We start from the raw sequence: 13,577 nt of genomic DNA, 5'->3' as shown, positions 1-13,577 counted from the left end.
TGTCGTGAAGCTCTCTCCATCTAGAAAATGCACCACCGAAATTGATCCTCGCTCTTTCTCTCCTCTTGTCCCAAACATTTCTTGGGTCGTTTGTTTGGCCCGTACGCTTACGTTTACGGGAACTGTCTTTGTCGACAGAACCAGCGGCAGACGGTAAACAGTAATTATGTTCCATAAATAAGTAACACAATCCACCATAAAACCAGCAAGAAGAAGTAAATAAGGAACTGCTTGAAGCAAGCTAGTGGTTTGCTGGACGCTAAACACTACTTCCACATTTGTCCACGACACTGTTGTCATGTGGTTTCTACGTCAGTAAAGGCGGTAACAAAGGGTAACTAGCGTCATTGACAGGCGACTGCACTGCCCCGTGTCACTGTTTAGAATGGGGATTTTCTCATGATTTACAAGTAGTTGAAAACATTAGAGATATTGTTAGTAATCAGCTGGACAAAATATATAACACTAGCCTAGTGGTTTTTGGATATTTTACTGCAAATATCTTACAAATTGTACCTTTAAGTGTGTATAATATAAAAGAAAATTAATTATATGATATAACAATTAATAAATTGGTTTGAAAGGTGATAGCTCATTTGCTCCAATGGTAGGAAAATCCCTACTTACATGTGGGAATTTACATATGGGTCAAGTGGAATGATTACTAGAAAGGGCTGAAGGGATAAATTAAATTGATGTCTGATCCTGTTTGTTCTGATCTTCAGCTCCTGAGGTTCTGGCACAGAAGCCGTACAGTAAAGCAGTGGACTGCTGGTCAATCGGGGTCATCGCTTACATTCTGTGAGTGGGACTGTTACTGCTGCTTATACATGTGCATACTTACATCTTTCTTTTCTCTTCTCTCTACTTCCTTTAAATTCCCTAACGTTTTACCTGAACTGATTTCATTCCCGAGAATTGAACGGTGCTCACCATCTGTTTGTCTCTTCTCAGTTTGTGTGGCTATCCACCATTTTACGACGAGAACGATGCCAAGCTCTTTGAGCAGATCCTGAAGGCAGAGTACGAGTTTGATTCACCGTACTGGGACGATATCTCTGACTCAGGTATAACAAATCTTCTGTAATATTTCCTTGAATATTCATACGTTTATTGAGGTTTATTGTTGATGAAAGTTGAGTTTTAGTATTTTTTTACCAAACAGTAATGGTTGTCAAATATATTTGAAGAGTCAGTGAAAATATGACTTTTATGTCTGGCAAATCTCACAGGAGAATCTCTCAGGAAACTGAGACCAAGTTATTTTCTCTGTTTCATTATACATTTCTCTGACTGTTCCTTTGTTTCCCAATGAGATTATGGAAACAGTTAAGTCATGTTCTGACATTTCACACTGTGCTCTCTTCTCAGCTAAAGATTTTATTGTGCATTTAATGGAAAAAGATCCCAGCCAGCGTTACACGTGTGAACAGGCTCTTCAGCACCCATGGTATGAGTTCATATGCCACACTGAGACCAATCGTCAATAATACTGTAAATCTCAATTATAGCACTATACTACTTTGAGTTTCACAGTCTGTCATGTCATATGAAGTTTGATTGTGCAGAAGGGATATTTGAGAGCTGTGACTGAGGGGAAGATTTCCAGTGAATGAAATTTTGGTAGTTCTGTTCATATGACTGGGAGAAATGTAGGGAGAAAGTAAGCCATACTGCCAAGATGTGAGAATAGATGGTGAAAGAGCTTTGTGTTCTGGATGAAATGTGGCTTTAAAACATCAGATTGGCTCCTCAAAAATATATTTTGGTTTTATACAACCAGATGAGACAGTGGAAAATGTAACTTGAATGTCTGTTTTGTACTTCAGGATCGCTGGAGACACAGCGTTGGATAAGAATATCCATGAATCTGTCAGTGCCCAAATTAAGAAGAACTTTGCCAAAAGCAAGTGGAAGGTAAATCCGTGAATATATGAGAGTGGAAGAACTGAGAGAGTTAATGAAGTGTTGCAGGTGAAAAGCATGGTTTTCTGATTTTTAATGGCTATCTTTCTCCTACTGTTATACACAGCAAGCATTTAATGCCACAGCAGTAGTGCGTCACATGCGCAGGCTGCAGTTGGGAACCAGTCAGGAGGGCCAAATGCAGTCCTCCTTGCCCAGCCCCTGCCACGGACACCTGCTGCTGCCCGAGGGAGAAGAGGAAGAGAGCTGTCAGTATCTAAACGTGCCACATTTACATTTCCCACTGTGTTTTTGCATACCCTTTCATCCAGACAGACACTACCGTTAACTGCCAGTCATACCGGAGCAAACCAAATCAGTCTTAAATCTGTCTCCACGTACAGTACTGTATATTTACAGTTGTTAGATCAACTTTTAGTCAAGCAAGATCATTTTTAATCTGCATATTATAAGCTATATTTATTTATTTAATATACCTTTGGCATTTTTTTAAACATTGTATTAAAGGAAGAATATTTTCCCAGACACATTCATTACTTAAAAAAAATTAATTATATATATATATATATATATATATATATATATATTTTTTTTTTTTTTTTTTTTATTTATTTATTTATTCTATATCTAATTATCAATGTGGACATTAGTCTCATGGACTTTTTCATTTAAGTCAGCATAAGTTAAATGCAATACAACACATACTACCATAATGTGTACATTTTTACAATTTAAATAATATTAATAATTAGATTTGTGTGTGTGTGTGCGCGCGCTCTTGTTTTTGGACATATCAGGACACAACTCTGTATAATGACATGGGTATGACACAGGTATTACAAGGAGAGGGTGACTTATGAGGACATAACCTATGACCCCATTTTTCAAAATGCTTATAAATCATACAGAATGAGTTTTTTTGAGAAAGTAAAAATGCACAAAGTTTCCTGTGAGGGTTAGGGTTAGGGGTAGGGTTGGTGAAGGCAGATAGAATATACAGTTTGTACAGTATAAAAACCATTACGCCTATGGGATGAACACACTTTTCACAATTACAAACAAACGTGTGTGTGTGTGTGTGTGTGTGTGTGAAAATGTGCTTAATTTTAACAAAAAAGTAGTCTTCATTTATATTTTCCCATTCATCCATCCATTCTCCAAATTGCATATCTTCTTTAGGGTAACAGAGATGCTGGTTACTCAAGGGAGACTATTTCTCAATAGTTACTCAAGGAGGACTAATCTCTCTTTCTTTTTTAGCCCTTCGGAGGGAAAGTAGTGGCTGTTCCGAGGGTGTCAGTGATGGGAATGACATCCAGAACTGCACCTACCATGTCCATCCCACTAGTCAGGTCTGAGTGTCAATCATCCTGCAGTAACCAATGACTGACTGTCCTGTTTTTCCACTGGAGTCCTGCCACACCCCCAGTCTGGCCAGGAATACTGAGTAGCTCCAGCATCCTGCCACTCGGAGGCGCTGCACTGTAAAGAACCCAGGTGGGAATGGGGTCACTACTATTCCAACGGAGTGGTTCTGTTTAATGAGAGTTCAAAAGGTTACAAGACTGCCACAGGCGCTTTGTGGGTAATATATGATATTGCGGGAGCTGGATAGAGATTGGACAGTGGTTTAACAAATTAAAACAACACCATCTACTTTCGTTTTTCTTTTCCTAAACTAAAGGTACTCAGGTCTGTTTCTCTTTCAATTCGAAAAACAGTTGCTGTTGGCATGTGGACTGGTTTAATATACCTAAATTTTAGATTTGGTGACATTTTATGAGATTATGGATTTTGGCATTAGGTTATGCTGAGATCGTCCAATTTAAATGCTTTTCAACTAAGGTACGAACAGATTTCGCTTTCATGAGATTCTACATATTAGCTGTGTTGCCACATCTCAGTTGCTTTATACTTCCATAAGAAGCACTGATTAAGTGTAAGTTACATTTTAGTGATTTTTTTTTAACATTTAACATCTTTTTGTACACTAAGTCTGCACAACAAATCATTCAGTCAGTATGTTTAAGAGCGTCTTTCTTGCTTCAAATATTTTAGGTGGTGCCTTCATGGATTCAGTATCAATGTTTCACTCTTTTATTTGTTTCAGCATGTTTTGATCCTTTCATATGGGAATGTTTGAAGCTGTACATGTTAAAATGTTGCTGTTTACCCTCAAAGTCACCTACATGACATATAAGGCTATTCTAAGCTATGCACTGTCGGTGGACGCTTTGTAAATGTCTAATGTTTAATGCTGCCATCGTGTAAATATTGCAAAGCTTTTGTTTTTTGTAAACCCCTTTCTATTACGACTTTAAAAGTACTCAGGGGAGAAATTAAAATCAGAGAATTTTTATATATAAAATAGTAATTTTACAAGAAAAAAAAACTATAAGATACTGAATACACATCACTACAAGGCTGTGGTCCAAATTATTTAAATATATTTGGCAATTTTGATTATTTTCTGTTGGAACCTGTATGAAAGTAACCTCCATTAAACGACATGAATGTGTGACTTGACTCCAATTTTATTGTTTTGTTTGTTTCCATTCACTGCCATCAAAAAAATACAAAAATAAAGTTTTGAAAAAAGTCACATAATAGGAATCAACAGATGTTTGCGGAGAAAGTTTTCCATGAGTTTGTTGGAAGATGGTGGTTTTCCGTGATGCATTGCAAGACATCTAGGCTTTTGTTTTGTTTTTAGTGAATATGGTTATACTGAAAACAACATGTGTTTATGCTGTTAATATGTAGTGCTAAAGTCTCAAACAATACCAAAAACTTTTAATTAAGTTATATTGTGAAAGTACATACAAATATAATGTCAGTCTTAGTCCTACTAATTTATAATTTATGACAGCTGTCTCTTAGTGTCACTTATCCATAACATTTGGAATGGTTTCTGGAAGGTTCTCATCACAACGTATGTAGAACCATTGGTTAAACTCTTTATTCTGGTGCTGACTGACTTTCAAATGTCTACAAAGATCTGTTTACCAACACATAAGGAATTTTTTAAAAGTTTTTTTTAGTTAGCAACTATGATTTTGGGAAATGTTCCCCAGGTCAGTTGTTTTTGTGGTAGCCCTTACATGTTTTACCTTTTCAAAAATAAATGTCTAATTGCACAGTAATGTACAGGTGACATTGTGTAATCAAATGTGATCATGGTTGAAACAGTGAAAACAATATGTTGTTATGATTGATATTGACAGTCAGTATAAAAAGAACCAAAGTGTGTGTGTGTGTGTGTGTGTGTATATATATATATATATATATATATATATATATATAGAAAAAAATATTGTCCATTTGAGCATCAAGTTCCTTAAAGACGTAAATTATGCTTGAAGTTTGGATGTGTAAGTATTGATGCATGTGTTGTTGTGTGTATTTTACCATAGTGTGGTGATTTATGTTTATAAAAAGAATATTGTAAATACACAGATAAATATAATTACTCACAATTATATGCTATTGTTAAAACGTGAAGTGCAAAACATAAATCTTCATTATTTAACTTTAAGATCAGTGCACTTCTTAATCACAGTAACATAAAAAAAATTGTTGTTTTTTCTCTTCTTGGCTGAATGGCAACTTGGAACCAACTATACAGACAGGGACATGCATGCTATGTACTTCATACTGCACATATAACTGCATATAATGTACCACCTGTCAAATAAAGATATGTGATTGGTATATTAATTTTGCATTTCTAATTGAATTTTATGTAAACAATTCACATTTAAAAATTTGTCAAAATTAGATGTATTAGAAGTCTTTTATACATATTACATTTAGTATACATACTGCAGACTGTGCAAATAGTAAGAACCGTGTATGAGAGTTTGCCATTCCAAACATTTGGATTTTCCCTGCTCTTTCAGACACAGGAATAAACAGTTGATGCCTACCTCTCTGGATTCTGAATGATTTCTGTAGAAGGCGTGGTTTGCATTTGTTTATTTATTTTGGACAGAGCGTGTTTTTGACAGTATCTTGGAAGAGAACACCACATGAAAATGTACCAACTGAAAACAACTCGGGATTGCAACAACACATTTACATTCTACATTCTTCTATATTCTTTATATAAACACATACTGTATACCTACTTTTAAGCCTTTTTGGAAGACATGTATACACTGTTTTTAGCCATTACTTGTATGGATGCAGTGCATCATAGGTATTTACTGTATTCGTAATGGAGTACTGTTCAATATTGATGCCAATGATTTGTATATTTAAAACATTTAACTGTAAACTGTAAAAGTTAACTGTAAAGTGGATTAAACTTCCCTTGTCTATGCACTGTTTCTGTGTGCTATCTGGTGTGTTGAAATAGTGAGAATGAGACGGAGATTAGATACAGAATATCTTAATATTGTGTTATAAACATCACTGGTATGCTGTTTTCAACTTATCTTGAAGGATTGCATTGCTTACCCTAAATGATAGCTCTGTTGTCATTACCTGTGAGTTAGAGAAAGATTTTTGTCTTACAGAGATGAGAAAGATTTTTTTTTCTTTTAGAATTTCTGGTGTAGCTATATACAAACCCGATTCCAAAAAAGTTGGTACACTATTCCATTTTTTTTTTTTTACCCACAATTTGTACAATTTACAAATCTCATAAACTTATATTTTATTCCCAATAGAATATAAATAACATATCAAATGTTGAAAGTGAGACATTTTGAAATGTCATGCCAAATTTTGGCTCATTTTGGATTTCATGAGAGCTACACATTACAAAAAAGTTGAGACAGGTGGCAATAAGAGGCCGGAAAAGTTAAATGTACATATAAGGAACAGCTGGAGGACAAATTTGCAACTTATTAGGTCAATTGGCAACATGATTGGGTATAAAAAGAGCCTCTCAGAGTGGCAGTGTCTCTCAGAAGTCAAGATGGGCAGAGGATCACCAATTCCCGCAATGCTGTGGCGAAAAATAGTGGAGCAATATCTTTTGCCGTGAATGCCCCTTCTCGTCAGCGATCAGGTGGAACTAATTATCACTCACCTGTGTGCACTCGAGTAGAAAAAGGCGCACGCATTTCTTATCAATGTGTCCGCTAGAACCGGCAACAACGCCAGTACAGCGCGAGAAAGGAAAGCGGCAATTTCATCAAACTTTCCTGAAGCTGTGCGTAATCTGGTACCAATTCAAAAGACTGAACAGACAGTCGGTGAGATTGCCAGGTTAATCAGATTTTGTTGTGTCACTTGTAGATTGTTGCACGCTGATGAGGCGTTGAGGTGAGGGCGGGAGAAGACACTTGTGTTTGTGCGCTGTAGTATCTGTGTGTTGTAAATATTCACGTGGTAGTTTACGGAATGTATTGTGTAAATAGTGGTTGGTCAATATTAGTGCAGTTTGACTAATTTACTGATTTAATTTTGATATGTGTTCTGATGTGTGCGATACTGTTCTACTAAACTGGTTGCTTGTAAAGACATGGTTTAAGAGTGTGCATGGTCCTACTTTCATGTAACATTTGTCTAAAATGTAAATCACAAATATTTAAGTGATAAAAATGTAGATTGTAGTTTAATGTGAGTGGATATGTATTGTAAGTATTTATATGGGTTAAACTCCCTGCTTAACTATTCAATTGTTGAGTGATTCATTGTGTTTGGTTACTTATGTAATTCATGTTATCTCATGCAGTTTAAATTGTAATTTAAGATCTGTGATGAATTCAAACTCAAATAATAATTTTAGAAATCTGTCTATTTACATACACGTGCCTAGAGTCAAGCTGATAACTAATCATTTTGAGCCCTGTGTGTCTGGTTTTACAAAAAATTAGCAAATGTTTAAAAAATATGTTTTCTGGTTTAAGGTTTTTCACCTGTAAATATCTGGGTTGCAAAAAGATTTAACAGAGGCCTGGTTATTGAGTGAAACCCAGTTTAATGTTCATGATTGGTGCCTCCCTATCAAGTGAGGGTTAAGCACAGCTAAGAAGAAAAACACTTAACAATATCAGAAAGGAGTTTCTCAGAGAAAAATTACAAAGAGTTTGAAGTTATCATCATCTACAATACATAATATCATCCAAAGATTCAGAGAATCTGGAACAATCTCTGTACGTAAGAGTCAAGGCCGGAAAACCATACTGGATGCCCGTGATCTTCGGGCCCTAAGACGGCACTGCTTCACATACAGGAATGCTACTTTAATGGAAATCACAACATGGGCTCAGGAATACTTCCAGAAAACATTGTCGGTGAACACAATCCACCGTGCCATTCGCTGTTGCCGGTTTAACTCTATAGGTAAAAAAAAAAGCCATATCTAAACATGATCCAGAAGCGCAGCCGTTTTCTCTGAGCAAAGGCTCATTTAAAATTGACAGTGGCAAAGTGAAAAAATGTTCTGTGGTCAGACAAATCAAAATTTGAAGTTCTTTTTGGAAAACTGGGACGCCATGTCATCCGGACTAAAGAGGACAAGGACGACCCAAGTTGTTATCAGCGCTCAGTTCAGAAGTCTGCATCTCTGATGGTATGAGGTTGTATGAGTGCGTGTGTCATGGGCAGCTTACACATCTGGAAAGGCACCATCAATGCTGAAAGGTATATCCAAGTTCTAGAACAACATATGCTCCCATCCAGACATTGTCTCTTTCAGGGAAGACCTTGCATTTTCCAACATGACAATGCCAGACCACATACTGCATCAATTACAACATCATGGCTGTGTAGAAGAAGGATCCGGGTACTGAAATGGCCAGCCTGCAGTCCAGATCTTTCACCCATAGAAAACATTTGGTGCATCCTAAAGAGGAAGATGTGACAAAGGAGACCTAAGACAGTTGAGTAACTAGAAGCTTGTATTAGACAAGAATGGGACAACATTTCTATTCCTAAACTTGAGCAAGTCTCCTCAGTCCCCAGACATTTGTGAGATCTGGGGGTTTGTTATAGCGGGACATGGATGTCCGTAGATTAATTTAAAGAAAAATGAAATGCTGCTAAGATAGACTTTGATGGCACTGGATTTGATGTACTTAACTTGGTTAAGATACATAATGAAGAAGATACTGAAAGATGGAAATAGTCTGGAAAAAGTTGGCTGTAGGAGGTATGAAATTGTTGACCATAATACTGAGTCTAGTGAAAGGGTGTGGAGATGTTTGAGTAGGCGATTTACAGGAGTATAAAGTATTAATAGGGAGGTACTGGTGTTGGGTCTGGATCCACCTCCGAGGCTAAAGCTCTGAATTTCTGCTAGAATCAGTGAACGTAGATGAAGGTGATGGCTCCATGGTGACAGCATTAGAAGGAATAGGAAAAGCAGATGTGGTTGAGAGTGTATATGCTGGTAGACGAGGTGCTGCTGGGAAAGCAGTAGCTGAAAGACATGGAGCCGAGGGATAGATTGTCTGAGGAGGCAACCCCATGCTAAGGGACTTTTGAACACAAAGATCACCTCAGAGAGCAGAGGAGGAAGGAATAGCATTTGCAAAGGCAGTCTAATTTTTTGATTTATTCAATTTCTAGATGGATTTGGTTGATAATGAAATGCAGGAGGAAGAGAAATTGTGAACAGGGGAATTAATGGTCGTCTCACTTGTGGAATGGGGAAGTTAGTGGCCGCAGAACTATTGTACATGGCCAACATAGTCTGCTGGCTGTGATTTGTTTTGAAAGATGAAAGATTGATGTTTGCCTACAAAACCACCACTGGCTCTGAATCCATTTACCTAAATGTATTACTTCAGACTTATGTGCCATCTAGAAGCTTGCAATCTGCAATTGAACGTTGCTTGATTGTACCATCTAAAAGAAGCACAAAGTCACTTTTACGGACTTTTAAATTAAATGTTCCCTCCTGGTGGAATGACCTGCCCAACTCAATCCGAGCAGCTGAGTCCGGAATCCGGCCCGACTCCATCCATGTGCCACCTTCTCCAACTATGACATCAGCAACAGAGAGCTACTGGCCAAGTAGCTTTGGAAGAATGGAGGCATTGGCTGGAGGGGGCAACTTATCATTTCACCATGCTAACTGATCTTAAGAACCTTCAGTATCTTCGTGAGGCTAAACGTCTGAATCCCTACCAAGCGCGATGGGCGTTATTCTTTACCAGATTCAATTTCTCCATTACTTATCGTCCCGGTCCTAGAAATGTCAAGGCAGACACTCTGTTCTGTGTCTACAGTCACGTGGAAGGTACTGAAGAACCAGGGAGTATCATCCCACGTAAAATGATCATCAGTCCCAAAAAATGAAACTCCTCTCCAGCAGCTTCCAATTGTCCCAACAATCCGCCGGGCTGTCCTCCAGGATACTAGTACGTGCCACGAATACAACACACCCCACTTATTTACTCCACTTACTCTTTTTGGGGTACTGGCCACCCAAGGGACGTGAGAAGGTTTGTGCAGGAGTGGACTTTGTCACCAACCTGCCACCCTCTGAAGGTAACACTTGCATCCTGGTGATAGTGGATTGGTTCTCTGAATCATGCCGTCTTTTGCCCTTCAGAGGTCTCTTCACCAAATTAAAAACTGTCAAACTGCTCTTTAACCATGTCTTTAGATATTATGGCATTCCCGAAGACATCGTCTTGGATCGAGGACCTCAATTTATCTCCGGAGTATGGAATTCCTTCAAGCTCCTAGGTGTGACCGTAAGCCTCTCATCTGGCTATCACCAGCAACCTAATGGCCAGACGGAAAGAAAGATTCAGGAGGTAGGGTGATTCCTGCGAACCTTCTGCCATGGCCACCAGGATTCCTGGAACCAGTTCCTGGGCTGGGCCGAATATGCGCAGAATTTCCTGCGACAGCCTACTGGCCTCACTCACTTCCGGTGTGTGCTCTGACTCCGGCCTCCATTGTTCTCCTGGTCAGGGGAACCTTCTGATATTTTGGGTGTTGACTACTGGTTCCAGGAAAGCGAGAGGGTCTGGGGCGCTGCTCACCACCATCTCCAAAGGTGTGCAGGCAAAAGACCACTGCAGACCTTCAATGTGTGAAAACCCCTACCTACCAACCAGGTCAAAACGTATGGCTATCAAACCTGCTGTGGAGAAGGGGGTCCTGTAACACACAATCACAACGATTCCAATCACCTGAGTTCTGAGCACCTGCAATCAGCACTTCATCACTGGCCTGACACCCTCATTGTCCGATCTCATACACACATAGAGGACTCTCTGAATCAGCTACTACTTCTATTGGATGTACTTACCTGCTTACCTCCTGTGTTCCACCTAGTGTTTCCTTGTCTCCGTGTCCTCTTAAACCCGGACTCCTGAAAGAACAAGACTCTTCTTTGAACCGATTTATGAACTTACTACTTACTACTGGTCATTTTGGGGACAGTTTATATTGTTGTTATTATTTTTATTTATTTAAAAAAATTGCTATGTTTAAGTCCAATGCAACTTCTTTCTCATGACATTGCATGTTTAATTTAAAATTATCATTTCAGGAACGTGTTTTTTTTTTCTTCATTTGTGATATAAATTTATGTCTAAACTTCCTTTTAATGTCTAAAATTTTACTGCATGTAAAATGTTTTATTATATTTATAATATCAACAAACTACATTAGAAAAGAAATTGTACAGTGTTGTTAGTTTAAAAACAGACTAGAATAGAACTAAGGTTTTGCATTGTTTCTTATTTCACAATTCACTTTAAAATGTCAGAATATTGCTTTGTCTCATAAAACTATTCTTTCAAACTTTTTTATGTTCCTGTTTCTTCACATAGACTATCATAACCCACATCTGTTATAGTACTCAGTTTTCACTTCTGGCCTTTCATATTCTAGCATCTGTGTAATTTGGCATAAGGTTGGTATACACAAACCTCTTCAGTTTGTATTGCTCTTTTATTGTGGTGCTCCAGGGTGTTCCATTTCCTCCTGAAATTTCTTCATATGGCCTAAGCTTGCCCTCCTGCCTGCTGGTTCCTCAAATCACTGAAGCATTCTGTCTCCCATGGTAGCTGACACCCCACTATGATTACATGCTTGGCATCGCATAGCCTAACATCTTGACACCAGGGACTTCACACAGAGTCACTGGACGTGGTGTCAGGTGTGCCGAGTTTCTCGAAGGTGTTCCTGTGTATGAAAAGCTTTACCTGTCAACATCCTTAAGAATCCCTACTTGGGTAGGAGAAGAAATCATCCTAGGTTGTCACTTAAAGCAGGTATAGATATAAAAACTGTAAGTATTTCTTTCCTCAACACATTTTTGCCTTTTTTCTCTGAATGTTGCACAAACTGTGGAATTCAGTTGGCCCTGCGGTGGTGCCATATGAATTACAGCCAGCAGGTGGCAGACAAAACACTTTAAAAACCAGGTGAAGACAACTGAAACCTAGCAAATATTTTATTAGCAAAACCGATGGTCAAATAAAATTTAAAATAACATTTTCTGCATGAACATGAGCTCTTTTCTTGTTTTAGCATGTCAGCAAAATTTTGTATAGAGCCTATGAAGATTTTAAAATCAAATATTTCTAATCAGTTAATCTTTATTTTCATAACAATAGGTCATCATACATCATTTTGAGAAATTAGTAGGAAGCAGTTTTAAGAAACTACATCTGGTAAAAGTTGTCAGCATTCATGATTTTATTCTCTACACTATAATAAATCCAGTATGACTATACTACAGGTTGTGTTTTATATGTTTTGACATGCTGACATAATCAGCAACACAGACCTAAACAGTCAATTAGATGGGAATACCTTGGAAGTTCAACATTCTATGGTACTAAATAATTAGCATATTCATATGGTGGATTTTGCTTTCACGGTAGTACATAAAAAAAAGAAGGTATTTTTCATGACATACTGTATTTTTATGGCATTACAAACAATTTAGCACCACAACTTGTGTCATAACAGGTTGTACAACAAGTAAAGGCTTTCAGCAGCATTCTTTAAAAAGCACAAAAGTTGGTATCACCACATCTATGTTAGAAATACCTGAGAAACTTATCCATCATGGACTGATTCATAATTTTCACCGTGACTTTCTATACATACAGTGGGTATGGAAATTATTCAGACACCCTTAAATTTTTCACTTTGTTATATTGCAGCCATTTGCTAAAATAATTTAAGTATTTTTTTTTCCTCAATGTACACACAGCACCCCATATTTTTTTGCACATTAAAAAAGAAAAACTGAAATATCACATGGTCCTCCTAAGTATTCAGACCCTTTGCTGTGACACTCATATATTTAACTCAGGTGCTGTCCATTTCTTCTGATCATCCTTGAGATGGTTCTGCACCTTCATGTGAGTCCAGCTGTGTTTGATTATACTGATTGGACTTGATTAGGAAAGCCACACACCTGTCTATATAAGACCTTACAGCTCACAGTGCATGTCAGAGCAGATGAGAATCATGAGGTCAAAGGAACTGCCTATATATATATATATATATATATATATATATATATATATATATATATATATATATATATATATATATACACGCACTAACGCTCTAACAAGGAGGCAGAGATATTTGAAGCAGTTTTACTCACCGCCTGCGGTTCCAACACACGATCGTGACCCTTTTTCGTTGGGATTGCATCATCCTTAAGAAATAAACGATGTGCAAATCCGTCGTCAAACTGGGCCTTGTTTGTAAAACAA

The 13,577-nt window shown here is 37.7% G+C and overlaps 1 protein-coding gene across 2 annotated transcripts in view; it reads left to right on the top strand.

Annotated features, from left to right (window-relative positions):
* Positions 1-5,851, top strand: part of LOC128022579 (calcium/calmodulin-dependent protein kinase type 1-like) — a 42,630-nt gene extending 36,779 nt beyond the window's left edge. For both annotated transcript variants that reach the window (XM_052610273.1, XM_052610272.1), the window contains exons 7-12: positions 726-801; positions 955-1,067; positions 1,372-1,450; positions 1,830-1,917; positions 2,033-2,174; positions 3,187-5,851. In XM_052610273.1, the coding sequence (XP_052466233.1) occupies positions 726-801; positions 955-1,067; positions 1,372-1,450; positions 1,830-1,917; positions 2,033-2,174; positions 3,187-3,284 (596 nt within the window). In that variant the 3' untranslated portion in view covers positions 3,285-5,851. The remainder of the gene's footprint in view (positions 1-725; positions 802-954; positions 1,068-1,371; positions 1,451-1,829; positions 1,918-2,032; positions 2,175-3,186) is intronic.
* Positions 5,852-13,577: the final 7,726 nt, after the last annotated feature.

Source organism: Carassius gibelio, chromosome A11, assembly GCF_023724105.1.
Source record: "Carassius gibelio isolate Cgi1373 ecotype wild population from Czech Republic chromosome A11, carGib1.2-hapl.c, whole genome shotgun sequence".
Classification (NCBI taxonomy): Eukaryota; Metazoa; Chordata; class Actinopteri; order Cypriniformes; family Cyprinidae; genus Carassius; species Carassius gibelio.
Note: the sequence above shows the minus strand (reverse complement) of the source record. Positions and strands in the feature narration are given on the sequence as shown.